This window comes from Phyllobates terribilis, unplaced genomic scaffold (assembly GCF_046119375.1).
Source record: "Phyllobates terribilis strain yellow unplaced genomic scaffold, ASM4611937v1 Scaffold_9__5_contigs__length_417890890, whole genome shotgun sequence".
Classification (NCBI taxonomy): Eukaryota; Metazoa; Chordata; class Amphibia; order Anura; family Dendrobatidae; genus Phyllobates; species Phyllobates terribilis.
The window spans coordinates 411,099,192-411,113,889 of record NW_027362769.1 but is presented as its reverse complement, the minus strand read 5'-3'; the positions used below and the strand labels follow the sequence as shown (position 1 = coordinate 411,113,889).

The 14,698-nt window shown below is 41.9% G+C and overlaps 1 protein-coding gene across 3 annotated transcripts in view; it reads right to left on the bottom strand.

The window, feature by feature from the left end:
* LOC141162670 (uncharacterized) overlaps positions 1-14,698 on the bottom strand; it is a 381,745-nt gene that overhangs the window by 270,655 nt on the left and 96,392 nt on the right. For all 3 annotated transcript variants that reach the window (XM_073649017.1, XM_073649018.1, XM_073649020.1), the window contains one exon: positions 11,753-11,980. In XM_073649017.1, coding sequence (XP_073505118.1) covers positions 11,753-11,980 — 228 coding nt within the window. The remainder of the gene's footprint in view (positions 1-11,752; positions 11,981-14,698) is intronic.

The window sequence follows — 14,698 nt, the reverse complement described above, 5'->3', positions numbered from 1 at the left end:
ACAGATAACACAGTGATAACTCTCTGAGTACAGATAATGTAGTAGATGTCACCTGCAGTCCCATGTAACACCACAGATAACACAGTGATATCTCTCTGAGTACAGATAATGTAGTAGATGTCACCTGCAGACCTATGTAACACCACAGATAACACAGTGATAACTCTCTGAGTACAGATAATGTAGTAGATGTCACCTGCAGTCCCATGTAACACCACAGATAACACAGTGATAACTCTCTGAGTACAGATAATGTAGATGTCACCTGCAGTCCTGTGTAACACCACAGATAACGCAGTGATAACTCTCTGAATACAGATAATGTAGTAGATCTCACCTGCAGTCCTATGTAACACCACAGATAACACAGTGATAACTCTCTGAGTAGAGATAATGTAGTAGATGTCACCTGCAGTCCTATGTAACACCACAGATAACACAGTGATGATTCTTTGAGTACAGATAATGTAGTAGATGTCACCTGCAGTCCTATGTAACACCACAGATAACACAGTGATTCCTCTCTGAGTACAGATAATGTAGTAGATGTCACCTGCAGTCCTATGTAACACCACAGATAACACAGTGAAAACTCTCTGAGTACAGATAATGTAGTAGATGTCACCTGCAGTCCTATGTAACACCACAGATAACACAGTGATAACTCTCTGAGTACAGATAATGTAGTAGATGTCACCTGCAGTCCTATGTAACACCACAGATAACACAGTGATAACTCTCTGAATACAGATAATGTAGTAGATGTCACCTGCAGTCCTATGTAACACCACAGATAACACAGTGATGACTCTCTGAATACAGATAATGTAGTAGATGTCACCTGCAGTCCTATGTAACACCACAGATAACACAGTGATAACTCTCTGAGTACAGATAATGTAGTAGATGTCACCTGCAGTCCTATGTAACACCACAGATAACACAGTGATAACTCTCTGAGTACAGATAATGTAGTAGATGTCACCTGCAGTCCTATGTAACAGCACAGATAACACAGTGATAACTCTCTGAGTACAGATAATGTAGTAGATCTCACCTGCAGTCCTATGTAACACCACAGATAACACAGTGATAACTCCCTGAGTACAGATAATGTAGTAGATGTCACCTGCAGTCCTATGTAACACCACAGATAACACAGTGATAAATCTCTGAGTACAGATAATGTAGTAGATGTCACCTGCAGTCCCATGTAACACCACAGATAACACAGTGATAACTCTCTGAGTACAGATAATGTAGTAGATGTCACCTGCAGTCCTATGTAACACCACAGATAACACAGTGATAACTCTCTGAGTACAGATAATGTAGTAGATGTCACCTGCAGTCCTATGTAACACCACAGATAACACAGTGATAACTCTCTGAGTACAGATAATGTAGTAGACGTCACCTGCAGTCCTATGTAACACCACAGATAACACAGTGATATCTCTCTGAGTACAGATAATGTAGTAGATGTCACCTGCAGTCCTATGTAACACCACAGATAACACAGTGATAACTCTCTGAGTACAGATAATGTAGTAGATGTCACCTGCAGTCCTATGTAACACCACAGATAACACAGTGATATCTCTCTGAGTACAGATAATGTAGTAGATGTCACCTGCAGTCCTATGTAACACCACAGATAACACAGTGATAACTCTCTGAATACAGATAATGTAGTAGATGTCACCTGCAGTCCTATGTAACACCACAGATAACACAGTGATAACTCTCTGAATACAGATAATGTAGTAGATGTCACCTGCAGTCCTATGTAACACCACAGATAACACAGTGATAACTCTCTGAGTACAGATATTGTAGTAGATGTCACCTGCAGTCCCATGTAACACCACAGATAACACAGTGATAACTCTCTGAGTACAGATAATGTGGTAGATGTCACCTGCAGTCCTATGTAACACCACAGATAACACAGTGATAACTCCCTGAGTACAGATAATGTAGTAGATGTCACCTGCAGTCCTATGTAACACCACAGATAACACAGTGATAACTCTCTGAGTACAGATAATGTAGTAGATGTCACCTGCAGTCCTATGTAACACCACAGATAACACAGTGATAACTCTCTGAGTACAGATAATGTAGTAGATGTCACCTGCAGTCCTATGTAACACCACAGATAACACAGTGATAACTCTCTGAGTACAGATAATGTAGTAGATGTCACCTGCAGTCCCATGTAACACCACAGATAACACAGTGATAACTCTCTGAGTACAGATAATGTAGTAGATGTCACCTGCAGTCCTATGTAACACCACAGATAACACAGTGATAACTCTCTGAGTACAGATAATGTAGTAGATGTCACCTGCAGTCCTATGTAACACCACAGATAACACAGTGATAACTCTCTGAATACAGATAATGTAGTAGATGTCACCTGCAGTCCTATGTAACACCACAGATAACACAGTGATATCTCTCTGAGTACAGATAATGTAGTAGATGTCACCTGCAGTCCTATGTAACACCACAGATAACACAGTGATAACTCTCTGAATACAGATAATGTAGTAGATGTCACCTGCAGTCCTATGTAACACCACAGATAACACAGTGATAACTCTCTGAATACAGATAATGTAGTAGATGTCACCTGCAGTCCTATGTAACACCACAGATAACACAGTGATAACTCTCTGAGTACAGATATTGTAGTAGATGTCACCTGCAGTCCCATGTAACACCACAGATAACACAGTGATAACTCTCTGAGTACAGATAATGTGGTAGATGTCACCTGCAGTCCTATGTAACACCACAGATAACACAGTGATAACTCCCTGAGTACGGATAATGTAGTAGATGTCACCTGCAGTCCTATGTAACACCACACATAACACAGTGATAACTCTCTGAGTACAGATAATGTAGTAGATGTCACCTGCAGTCCTATGTAACACCACAGATAACACAGTGATGATTCTTTGAGTACAGATAATGTAGTAGATGTCACCTGCAGTCCTATGTAACACCACAGATAACACAGTGATAACTCTCTGAGTACAGATAATGTAGTAGATGTCACCTGCAGTCCTATGTAACACCACAGATAACACAGAGAAAACTCTCTGAGTACAGATAATGTAGTAGATGTCACCTGCAGTCCTATGTAACACCACAGATAACACAGTGATAACTCTCTGAGTACAGATAATGTAGTAGATGTCACCTGCAGTCCTATGTAACACCACAGATAACACAGTGATAACTCTCTGAATACAGATAATGTAGTAGATGTCACCTGCAGTCCTATGTAACACCACAGATAACACAGTGATAACTCTCTGAATACAGATAATGTAGTAGATGTCACCTGCAGTCCTATGTAACACCACAGATAACACAGTGATAACTCTCTGAGTACAGATAATGTAGTAGATGTCACCTGCAGTCCTATGGAACATCACAGATAACACAGTGATAACTCTCTGAGAACAGATAATGTAGTAGATGTCACCTGCAGTCCTATGTAACTCCACAGATAACACAGTGATTACTCTCTGAGTACAGATAATGTAGTAGATGTCACCTGCAGTCCTATGTAACACCACAGATAACACAGTGATAACTCTCTGAGTACAGATAATGTAGTAGATGTCACCTGCAGTCCTATGTAACTCCACAGATAACACAGTGATAACTCTCTGAGTACAGATAATGTAGTAGATCTCTCCTGCAGTCCTATGTAACACCACAGATAACACAGTGATTACTCTCTGAGTACAGATAATGTAGTAGATGTCACCTGCAGTCCCATGTAACACCACAGATAACACAGTGATAACTCTCTGAGTACAGATAATGTAGTAGATGTCACCTGCAGTCCTATGTAACTCCACAGATAACACAGTGATAACTCTCTGAATACAGATAATGTGGTAGATGTCACCTGCAGTCCTATGTAACACCACAGATAACACAGTGATAACTCTCTGAGTACAGATAATGTAGTAGATGTCACCTGCAGTCCTATGTAACACCACAGATAACACAGTGATATCTCTCTGAGTACAGATAATGTAGTAAATGTCACCTGCAGTCCTATGTAACACCACAGATAACACAGTGATAACTCTCTGAGTACAGATAATGTAGTAGATGTCATCTGCAGTCCTATGTAACACCACAGATAACACAGTGATAACTCTCTGAGTACAGATAATGTAGTAGATGTCATCTGCAGTCCTATGTAACACCACAGATATCACAGTGATATCTCTCTGAGTACAGATAATGTAGTAAATGTCACCTGCAGTCCTATGTAACACCACAGATAACACAGTGATAACTCTCTGAGTACAGATAATGTAGTAAATGTCACCTGCAGTCCTATGTAACACCACAGATAACACAGTGATATCTCTCTGAGTACAGATAATGTAGTAGATGTCACCTGCAGTCCTATGTAACACCACAGATAACACAGTGATATCTCTCTGAGTACAGATAATGTAGTAAATGTCACCTGCAGTCCTATGTAACACCACAGATAACACAGTGATAACTCTCTGAGTACAGATAATGTAGTAGATGTCATCTGCAGTCCTATGTAACACCACAGATAACACAGTGATAACTCTCTGAGTACAGATAATGTAGTCGATGTCACCAGCAGTCCTATGTAACACCACAGATAACACAGTGATAACTCTCTGAGTACAGATAATGTAGCAGATGTCACCTGCAGTCCTATGTAACACCACAGATAACACAGTGATAACTGTCTGAGTACAGATAATGTAGTAGATGTCACCTGTAGTCCTATGTAACACCACAAATAACACAGTGATAACTCTCTGAGTACAGATAGTGTAGTAGATGTCACCTGCAGTCCTATGTAACACCACAGATAACACAGTGATAACTCTCTGAGTACAGATAATGTAGTAGATGTCACCTGCAGTCCTATGTAACACCACAGATAACACAGTGATAACTCTCTGAGTACAGATAATGTAGTAGATGTCACCTGCAGTCCTATGTAACACCACAGATAACACAGTGATAACTCTCTGAGTACAGAAAATGTAGCAGATGTCACCCGCAGTCCTATGTAACACCACAGATAACACAGTGATATCTCTCTGAGTACAGATAATGTAGTAGATGTCACCTGCAGTCCCATGTAACACCACAGATAACACAGTGATAACTCTCTGAGTACAGATAATGTAGTAGATCTCACCTGCAGTCCTATGTAACAGCACAGATAACACAGTGATAACTCTCTGAGTACAGATAATGTAGCAGATGTCACCTGCAGTCCTATGTAACACCACAGATAACACAGTGATAACTCTCTGAGTACAGATAATGTAGTAGATGTCACCTGCAGTCCTATGTAACACCACAGATAACACAGTGATAACTCTCTGAGTACAGATAATGTAGTAGATGTCACCTGCAGTCCTATGTAACACCACAGATAACACAGTGATAACTCTCTGAGTACAGATAATGTAGCAGATGTCACCTGCAGTCCTATGTAACACCACAGATAACACAGTGATATCTCTCTGAGTACAGATAATGTAGTAGATGTCACCTGCAGTCCTATGTAACACCACAGATAACACAGTGATATCTCTCTGAGTACAGATAATGTAGTAGATGTCACCTGCAGTCCTATGTAACACCACAGATAACACAGTGATCACTCTTTGAGAACAGATAATGTAGTAGATGTCACCTGCAGTCCCATGTAACACCACAGATAACACAGTGATAACTCTCTGAGTACAGATAATGTAGTAGATGTCACCTGCAGTCCCATGTAACACCACAGATAACACAGTGATATCTCTCTGAGTACAGATAATGTAGTAGATGTCACCTGCAGACCTATGTAACACCACAGATAACACAGTGATAACTCTCTGAGTACAGATAATGTAGTAGATGTCACCTGCAGTCCCATGTAACACCACAGATAACACAGTGATAACTCTCTGAGTACAGATAATGTAGTAGATCTCACCTGCAGACCTATGTAACACCACAGATAACACAGTGATAACTCTCTGAGTACAGATAATGCAGTAGATGTCACCTGCAGTCCTGTGTAACACCACAGATAACACAGTGATAACTCTCTGAGTACAGATAATGCAGTAGATGTCACCTGCAGTCCCATGTAACACCACAGATAACACAGTGATAACTCTCTGAGTACAGATAATGTAGTAGATGTCACCTGCAGTCCCATGTAACACCACAGATAACACAGTGATATCTCTCTGAGTACAGATAATGTAGTAGATGTCACCTGCAGTCCTATGTAACACCACAGATAACACAGGGATAACTGTCTGAGTAGAGATAATGTAGTAGATCTCACCTGCAGTCCTATGTAACACCACAGATAACACAGTGATATCTCTCTGAGTACAGATAATGTAGTAGATGTCACCTGCAGTCCTATGTAACACCACAGATAACAAAGTGATAACTCTCTGAGTAGAGATAATGTAGTAGATGTCACCTGCAGTCCTATGTAACACCACAGATAACACAGTGATGATTCTTTGAGTACAGATAATGTAGTAGATGTCACCTGCAGTCCTATGTAACACCACAGATAACACAGTGATTCCTCTCTGAGTACAGATAATGTAGTAGATGTCACCTGCAGTCCTATGTAACACCACAGATAACACAGTGAAAACTCTCTGAGTACAGATAATGTAGTAGATGTCACCTGCAGTCCTATGTAACACCACAGATAACACAGTGATAACTCTCTGAGTACAGATAATGTAGTAGATGTCACCTGCAGTCCTATGTAACACCACAGATAACACAGTGATAACTCTCTGAATACAGATAATGTAGTAGATGTCACCTGCAGTCCTATGTAACACCACAGATAACACAGTGATGACTCTCTGAATACAGATAATGTAGTAGATGTCACCTGCAGTCCTATGTAACACCACAGATAACACAGTGATAACTCTCTGAGTACAGATAATGTAGTAGATGTCACCTGCAGTCCTATGTAACACCACAGATAACACAGTGATAACTCTCTGAGTACAGATATTGTAGTAGATGTCACCTGCAGTCCCATGTAACACCACAGATAACACAGTGATAACTCTCTGAGTACAGATAATGTGGTAGATGTCACCTGCAGTCCTATGTAACACCACAGATAACACAGTGATAACTCTCTGAGTACAGATAATGTAGTAGATGTCACCTTCAGTCCTATGTAACACCACAGATAACACAGTGATGATTCTTTGAGTACAGATAATGTAGTAGATGTCACCTGCAGTCCTATGTAACACCACAGATAACACAGTGATAACTCTCTGAGTACAGATAATGTAGTAGATGTCACCTGCAGTCCTATGTAACACCACAGATAACACAGTGATAACTCTCTGAATACAGATAATGTAGTAGATGTCACCTGCAGTCCTATGTAACACCACAGATAACACAGTGATAACTCTCTGAGTACAGATATTGTAGTAGATGTCACCTGCAGTCCCATGTAACACCACAGATAACACAGTGATAACTCTCTGAGTACAGATAATGTGGTAGATGTCACCTGCAGTCCTATGTAACACCACAGATAACACAGTGATAACTCCCTGAGTACAGATAATGTAGTAGATGTCACCTGCAGTCCTATGTAACACCACACATAACACAGTGATAACTCTCTGAGTACAGATAATGTAGTAGATGTCACCTTCAGTCCTATGTAACACCACAGATAACACAGTGATAACTCTCTGAGTACAGATAATGTAGTAGATGTCACCTGCAGTCCTATGTAACACCACAGATAACACAGTGATGATTCTTTGAGTACAGATAATGTAGTAGATGTCACCTGCAGTCCTATGTAACACCACAGATAACACAGTGATAACTCTCTGAGTACAGATAATGTAGTAGATGTCACCTGCAGTCCTATGTAACACCACAGATAACACAGTGATGATTCTTTGAGTACAGATAATGTAGTAGATGTCACCTGCAGTCCTATGTAACACCACAGATAACACAGTGATAACTCTCTGAGTACAGATAATGTAGTAGATGTCACCTGCAGTCCTATGTAACACCACAGATAACACAGTGATCACTCTCTGAGTACAGATAATGTAGTAGATGTCACCTGCAGTCCTATGTAACACCACAGATAACACAGTGAAAACTCTCTGAGTACAGATAATGTAGTAGATGTCACCTGCAGTCCTATGTAACACCACAGATAACACAGTGATAACTCTCTGAGTACAGATAATGTAGTAGATGTCACCTGCAGTCCTATGTAACACCACAGATAACACAGTGATAACTCTCTGAATACAGATAATGTAGTAGATGTCACCTGCAGTCCTATGTAACACCACAGATAACACAGTGATAACTCTCTGAATACAGATAATGTAGTAGATGTCACCTGCAGTCCTATGTAACACCACAGATAACACAGTGATAACTCTCTGAGTACAGATAATGTAGTAGATGTCACCTGCAGTCCTATGGAACATCACAGATAACACAGTGATAACTCTCTGAGAACAGATAATGTAGTAGATGTCACCTGCAGTCCTATGTAACTCCACAGATAACACAGTGATTACTCTCTGAGTACAGATAATGTAGTAGATGTCACCTGCAGTCCTATGTAACACCACAGATAACACAGTGATAACTCTCTGAGTACAGATAATGTAGTAGATGTCACCTGCAGTCCTATGTAACTCCACAGATAACACAGTGATAACTCTCTGAGTACAGATAATGTAGTAGATCTCACCTGCAGTCCTATGTAACACCACAGATAACACAGTGATTACTCTCTGAATACAGATAATGTAGTAGATGTCACCTGCAGTCCTATGTAACACCACAGATAACACAGTGATAACTCTCTGAGTACAGATATTGTAGTAGATGTCACCTGCAGTCCCATGTAACACCACAGATAACACAGTGATAACTCTCTGAGTACAGATAATGTGGTAGATGTCACCTGCAGTCCTATGTAACACCAAAGATAACACAGTGATAACTCCCTGAGTACAGATAATGTAGTAGATGTCACCTGCAGTCCTATGTAACACCACACATAACACAGTGATAACTCTCTGAGTACAGATAATGTAGTAGATGTCACCTGCAGTCCTATGTAACACCACAGATAACACAGTGATATCTCTCTGAGTACAGATAATGTAGTAGATGTCACCTGCAGTCCTATGTAACACCACAGATAACACAGGGATAACTCTCTGAGTACAGATAATGTAGTAGATCTCACCTGCAGACCTATGTAACACCACAGATAACACAGTGATATCTCTCTGAGTACAGATAATGTAGTAGATGTCACCTGCAGTCCTATGTAACACCACAGATAACACAGTGATAACTCTCTGAGTACAGATAATGTAGATATCACCTGCAGTCCTATGTAACACCACAGATAACACAGTGATAACTCTCTGAGTACAGATAATGTAGATGTCACCTGCAGTCCTATGTAACACCACAGATAACACAGTGATAACTCTCTGAGTACAGATAATGTAGATGTCACCTGCAGTCCTATGTAACACCACAGATAACACAGTGATAACTCTCTGAGTACAGATAATGTAGTAGATCTCACCTGCAGTCCTATGTAACACCACAGATAACACAGTGATAACTCTCTGAGTACAGATAATGTAGTAGATCTCACCTGCAGTCCTATGTAACACCACAGATAACACAGTGATAACTCTCTGAGTACAGATAATGTAGTAGATGTCACCTGCAGTCCTATGTAACACCACAGATAACACAGTGATAACTCTCTGAGTACAGATAATGTAGTAGATCTCACCTGCAGTCCTATGTAACACCACAGATAACACAGTGATAACTATCTGAGTACAGATAATGTAGTAGATCTCACCTGCAGTCCTATGTAACACCACAGATAACACAGTGATCACTCTCTGAGAACAGATAATGTAGTAGATGTCACCTGCAGTCCCATGTAACACCACAGATAACACAGTGATAACTCTCTGAGTACAGATAATGTAGTAGATGTCACCTGCAGTCCCATGTAACACCACAGATAACACAGTGATATCTCTCTGAGTACAGATAATGTAGTAGATGTCAGCTGCAGTCCTATGTAACAACACAGATAACACAGGGATAACTGTCTGAGTAGAGATAATGTAGTAGATCTCACCTGCAGTCCTATGTAACACCACAGATAACACAGTGATATCTCTCTGAGTACAGATAATGTAGTAGATGTCACCTGCAGTCCTATGTAACACCACAGATAACACAGTGATAACTCCCTGAGTACAGATAATGTAGTAGATGTCACCTGCAGTCCTATGTAACACCACAGATAACACAGTGATAACTCTCTGAGTACAGATAATGTAGTAGATGTCACCTGCAGTCCTATGTAACACCACAGATAACACAGTGATATCTCTCTGAGTACAGATAATGTAGTAGATGTCACCTGCAGTCCTATGTAACACCACAGATATCACAAGGATAACTGTCTGAGTACAGATAATGTAGTAGATGTCACATGCAGTCCTATGTAACACCACAGATAACACAGTGATAACTGTCTGAGTACAGATAATGTAGTAGATGTCACATGCAGTCCTATGTAACACCACAGATAACACGGTGAAATCTCTCTGAGTACAGATAATGTAGTAGATGTCACCTGCAGTCCTATGTAACACTACAGATAACACAGTGATATCTCTCTGAGTACAGATAATGTAGTAGATGTCACATGCAGTCCTATGTAACACCACAGATAACACAGTGATAACTCTCTGAGTACAGATAATGTAGTAGATGTCACATGCAGTCCTATGTAACACCACAGATAACACAGTGATAACTCTCTGAGTACAGATAATGTAGTAGATGTCACCTGCAGTCCTATGTAACACCACAGATAACACATTTATATCTCTCTGAGTACAGATAATGTAGTAGATGCCACCTGCAGTCCTATGTAACACCACAGATAACACAGTGATAACTCTCTGAGTACAGATAATGTAGTAGATGTCACCCGCAGTCCTATGTAACACCACAGGTAACACAGTGATAACTCTCTGAGTACAGATAATGCAGTAGATGTCACCTGCAGTCCCATGTAACACCACAGATAACACAGTGATAACTCTCTGAGTACAGATAATGTAGTAGATGTCACCTGCAGTCCTATGTAACACCACAGATAACACAGTGATAACTCTGAGTACAGATAATGTAGTAGATGTCACCTGCAGTCCTATGTAACACCACAGATAACACAGTGATAACTCTCTGAGTACAGATAATGTAGTAGATGCCACCTGCAGTCCTATGTAATACCACAGGTAACACAGTGATAACTCTCTGAGTACAGATAATGCAGTAGATGTCACCTGCAGTCCCATGAAACACCACAGATAACACAGTGATAACTCTCTGAGTACAGATAATGTAGTAGATGTCACCTGCAGTCCTATGTAACACCACAGATAACACAGTGATAACTCTCTGAGTACAGATAATGCAGTAGATGTCACCTGCAGTCCCATGTAACACCACAGATAACACAGTGATAACTCTCTGAGTACAGATAATGCAGCAGATGTCACCTGCAGTCCCATGTAACACCACAGATATATTCTCCTACAGATGATTATACCTGTTTCCCTCTTTGGTATCAGGTCTTTTATTCTCTGTAGTTTCTTCTCTGCTCGTCCTCTGTTCCCCATAAGACGTCTCTGATAGTTTGATTTTTTCTCCTCGTTGCTGATCAGGAATAAATCTTCGGCTCTTTCCCTGATACTCGGCTGATTTTTCTGGATTTGGGTTTTCTGGAGATCACCGCTGTCATCCAGATCATCTATCACCACAATGACGTTCTTCCTCCCTGTATGGAAAGCAAAGATCACCGGTCACCACCCTCACACCGGACGTATTAATAACTGCACATCTCACCAGTCACCACCATCACACCGGTCGTATTAATAACTGTACATCTCACCAGTCACCATCATCACACCGGTCGTATTAATAACCGCACATCTCACCGGTCACCACCATCACACCGGACGTATTAATAACTGCACATCTCACCAGTCACCACCATCACACCGGTCGTATTAATAACCGCACATCTCACCGGTCACCACCATCACACCGGACGTATTAATAACTGCACATCTCACCAGTCACCACCATCACACCGGACGTATTAATAACTGTACATCTCACCAGTCACCACCATCACACTGGACGTATTAATAACTGCACATCTCACCAGTCACCACCATCACACCGGACAAATTAATAACCGCACATCTCACCAGTCACCACCATCACACCGGACGTATTAATAACCGCACATCTCACCAGTCACCACCATCACACCGGACAAATTAATAACCTCACATCTCACCAGTCACCACCATCACACCGGACAAATTAATAACCGCACATCTCACCGGTCACCACCATCACACCGGACGTATTAATAACCGCACATCTCACCAGTCACCACCATCACACCGGACAAATTAATAACCGCACATCTCACCAGTCAACACCATCACACCAGACGTATAAATAACCGCACATCTCACCAGTCACCACCATCAAACCGGACGTATTAATAACCGCACATCTCACCAGTCACCACCATCACACCGGACGTATTAATAACCGCACATCTCACCAGTCACCACCATCACACCGGACGTATTAATAACCACACATCTCACCGCTCACCACCATCACACCGGACGTATTAATAACAGCACATTTCACCGGTCACCACCATCACACCGGACGTATTAATAACCGCACATCTCACCAGTCACCACCATCACACCGGACGTATTAATAACCGCACATCTCACCAGTCACCACCATCACACCGGACGTATTAATAACCGCACATCTCACCGGTCACCACCATCACACCGGACGTATTAATATCCGCACATCTCACCGGTCACCACCATCACACCGGACGTATTAATAACCGCACATCTCACCCGTCACCAACATCACACCGGACGTATTAATAACTTCACATCTCACCAGTCACCACCATCACACCGGACGTATTAATAACCGCACATCTCACCAGTCACCACCATCACACCGGACGTATTAATAACTGCACATCTCACCGGTCACCACCATCACACTGGACGTATTAATAACCGCACATCTCACCAGTCACCACCATCACACTGGACGTATTAATAACCGCACATCTCACCAGTCACCACCATCGCACTGGACGTATTAATAACCGCACATCTCACCAGTCACCACCATCACACCGGACGTATTAATAACTGCACATCTCACCGGTCACCACCATCACACTGGACATATTAATAACCGCACATCTCACCGGTCACCACCATCACACCGGACGTATTAATAACCGCACATCTCACCAGTCACCACCATCACATTGGAAGTATTAATAACCACACATTTCACCGGTCAACACCATCACACTGGAAGTATTAATAACAGCACATTTCACCGGTCACCACCATCACACCGGACGTATTAATAACCGCACATCTCACCAGTCACCACCATCACACCGGACGTATTAATAACCGCACATCTCACCAGTCACCACCATCACACCGGACGTATTAATAACCGCACATCTCACCGGTCACCAACATCACACGGGACGTATTAATAACTTCACATCTCACCAGTCACCACCATCACACCGGACGTATTAATAACCGCACATCTCACCAGTCACCACCATCACACTGGACGTATTAATTACTTCACATCTCACCAGTCACCACCATCACACCGGACGTATTAATAACCGCACATCTCACCAGTCACCACCATCACACTGGACGTATTAATAACCGCACATCTCACCAGTCACCAACATCACACCGGACGTATTAATAACTTCACATCTCACCGGTCACCACCATCACACCGGACGTATTAATAACCGCACATCTCACCAGTCACCACCATCACACCGAACGTATTAATAACCGCACATCTCACCAGTCACCACCATCACACCGGACGTATTAATAACTGCACATCTCACCAGTCACCACCATCACACCGGACGTATTAATAACAGCACATCTCACCAGTCACCACCATCACACCGGACAAATTAATAACCGCACATCTCACCAGTCACCACCATCACACTGGACGTATTAATAACCGCACATCTCACCAGTCACTACCATCATACCGGACGTATTAATAACCACACATCTCACCATTCACCACCATCACACCGGACGTATTAATAACAGCACATTTCACCGGTCACCACCATCACACCGGACGTATTAAAAACCGCACATCTCACCGGTCACCAACATCACACCGGACGTATTAATAACTTCACATCTCACCAGTCACCACCATCACACCGGACGTATTAATAACCACACATCTCACCAGTCACCACCATCACACCGGACGTATTAATAACTGCACATCTCACCAGTCACCACCATCACACCGGACGTATTAATAACCACACATCTCACCAGTCACCACCATCACACCGGACGTATTAATAACCGCACATCTCACCGGTCACCACCATCACACCGGATGTATT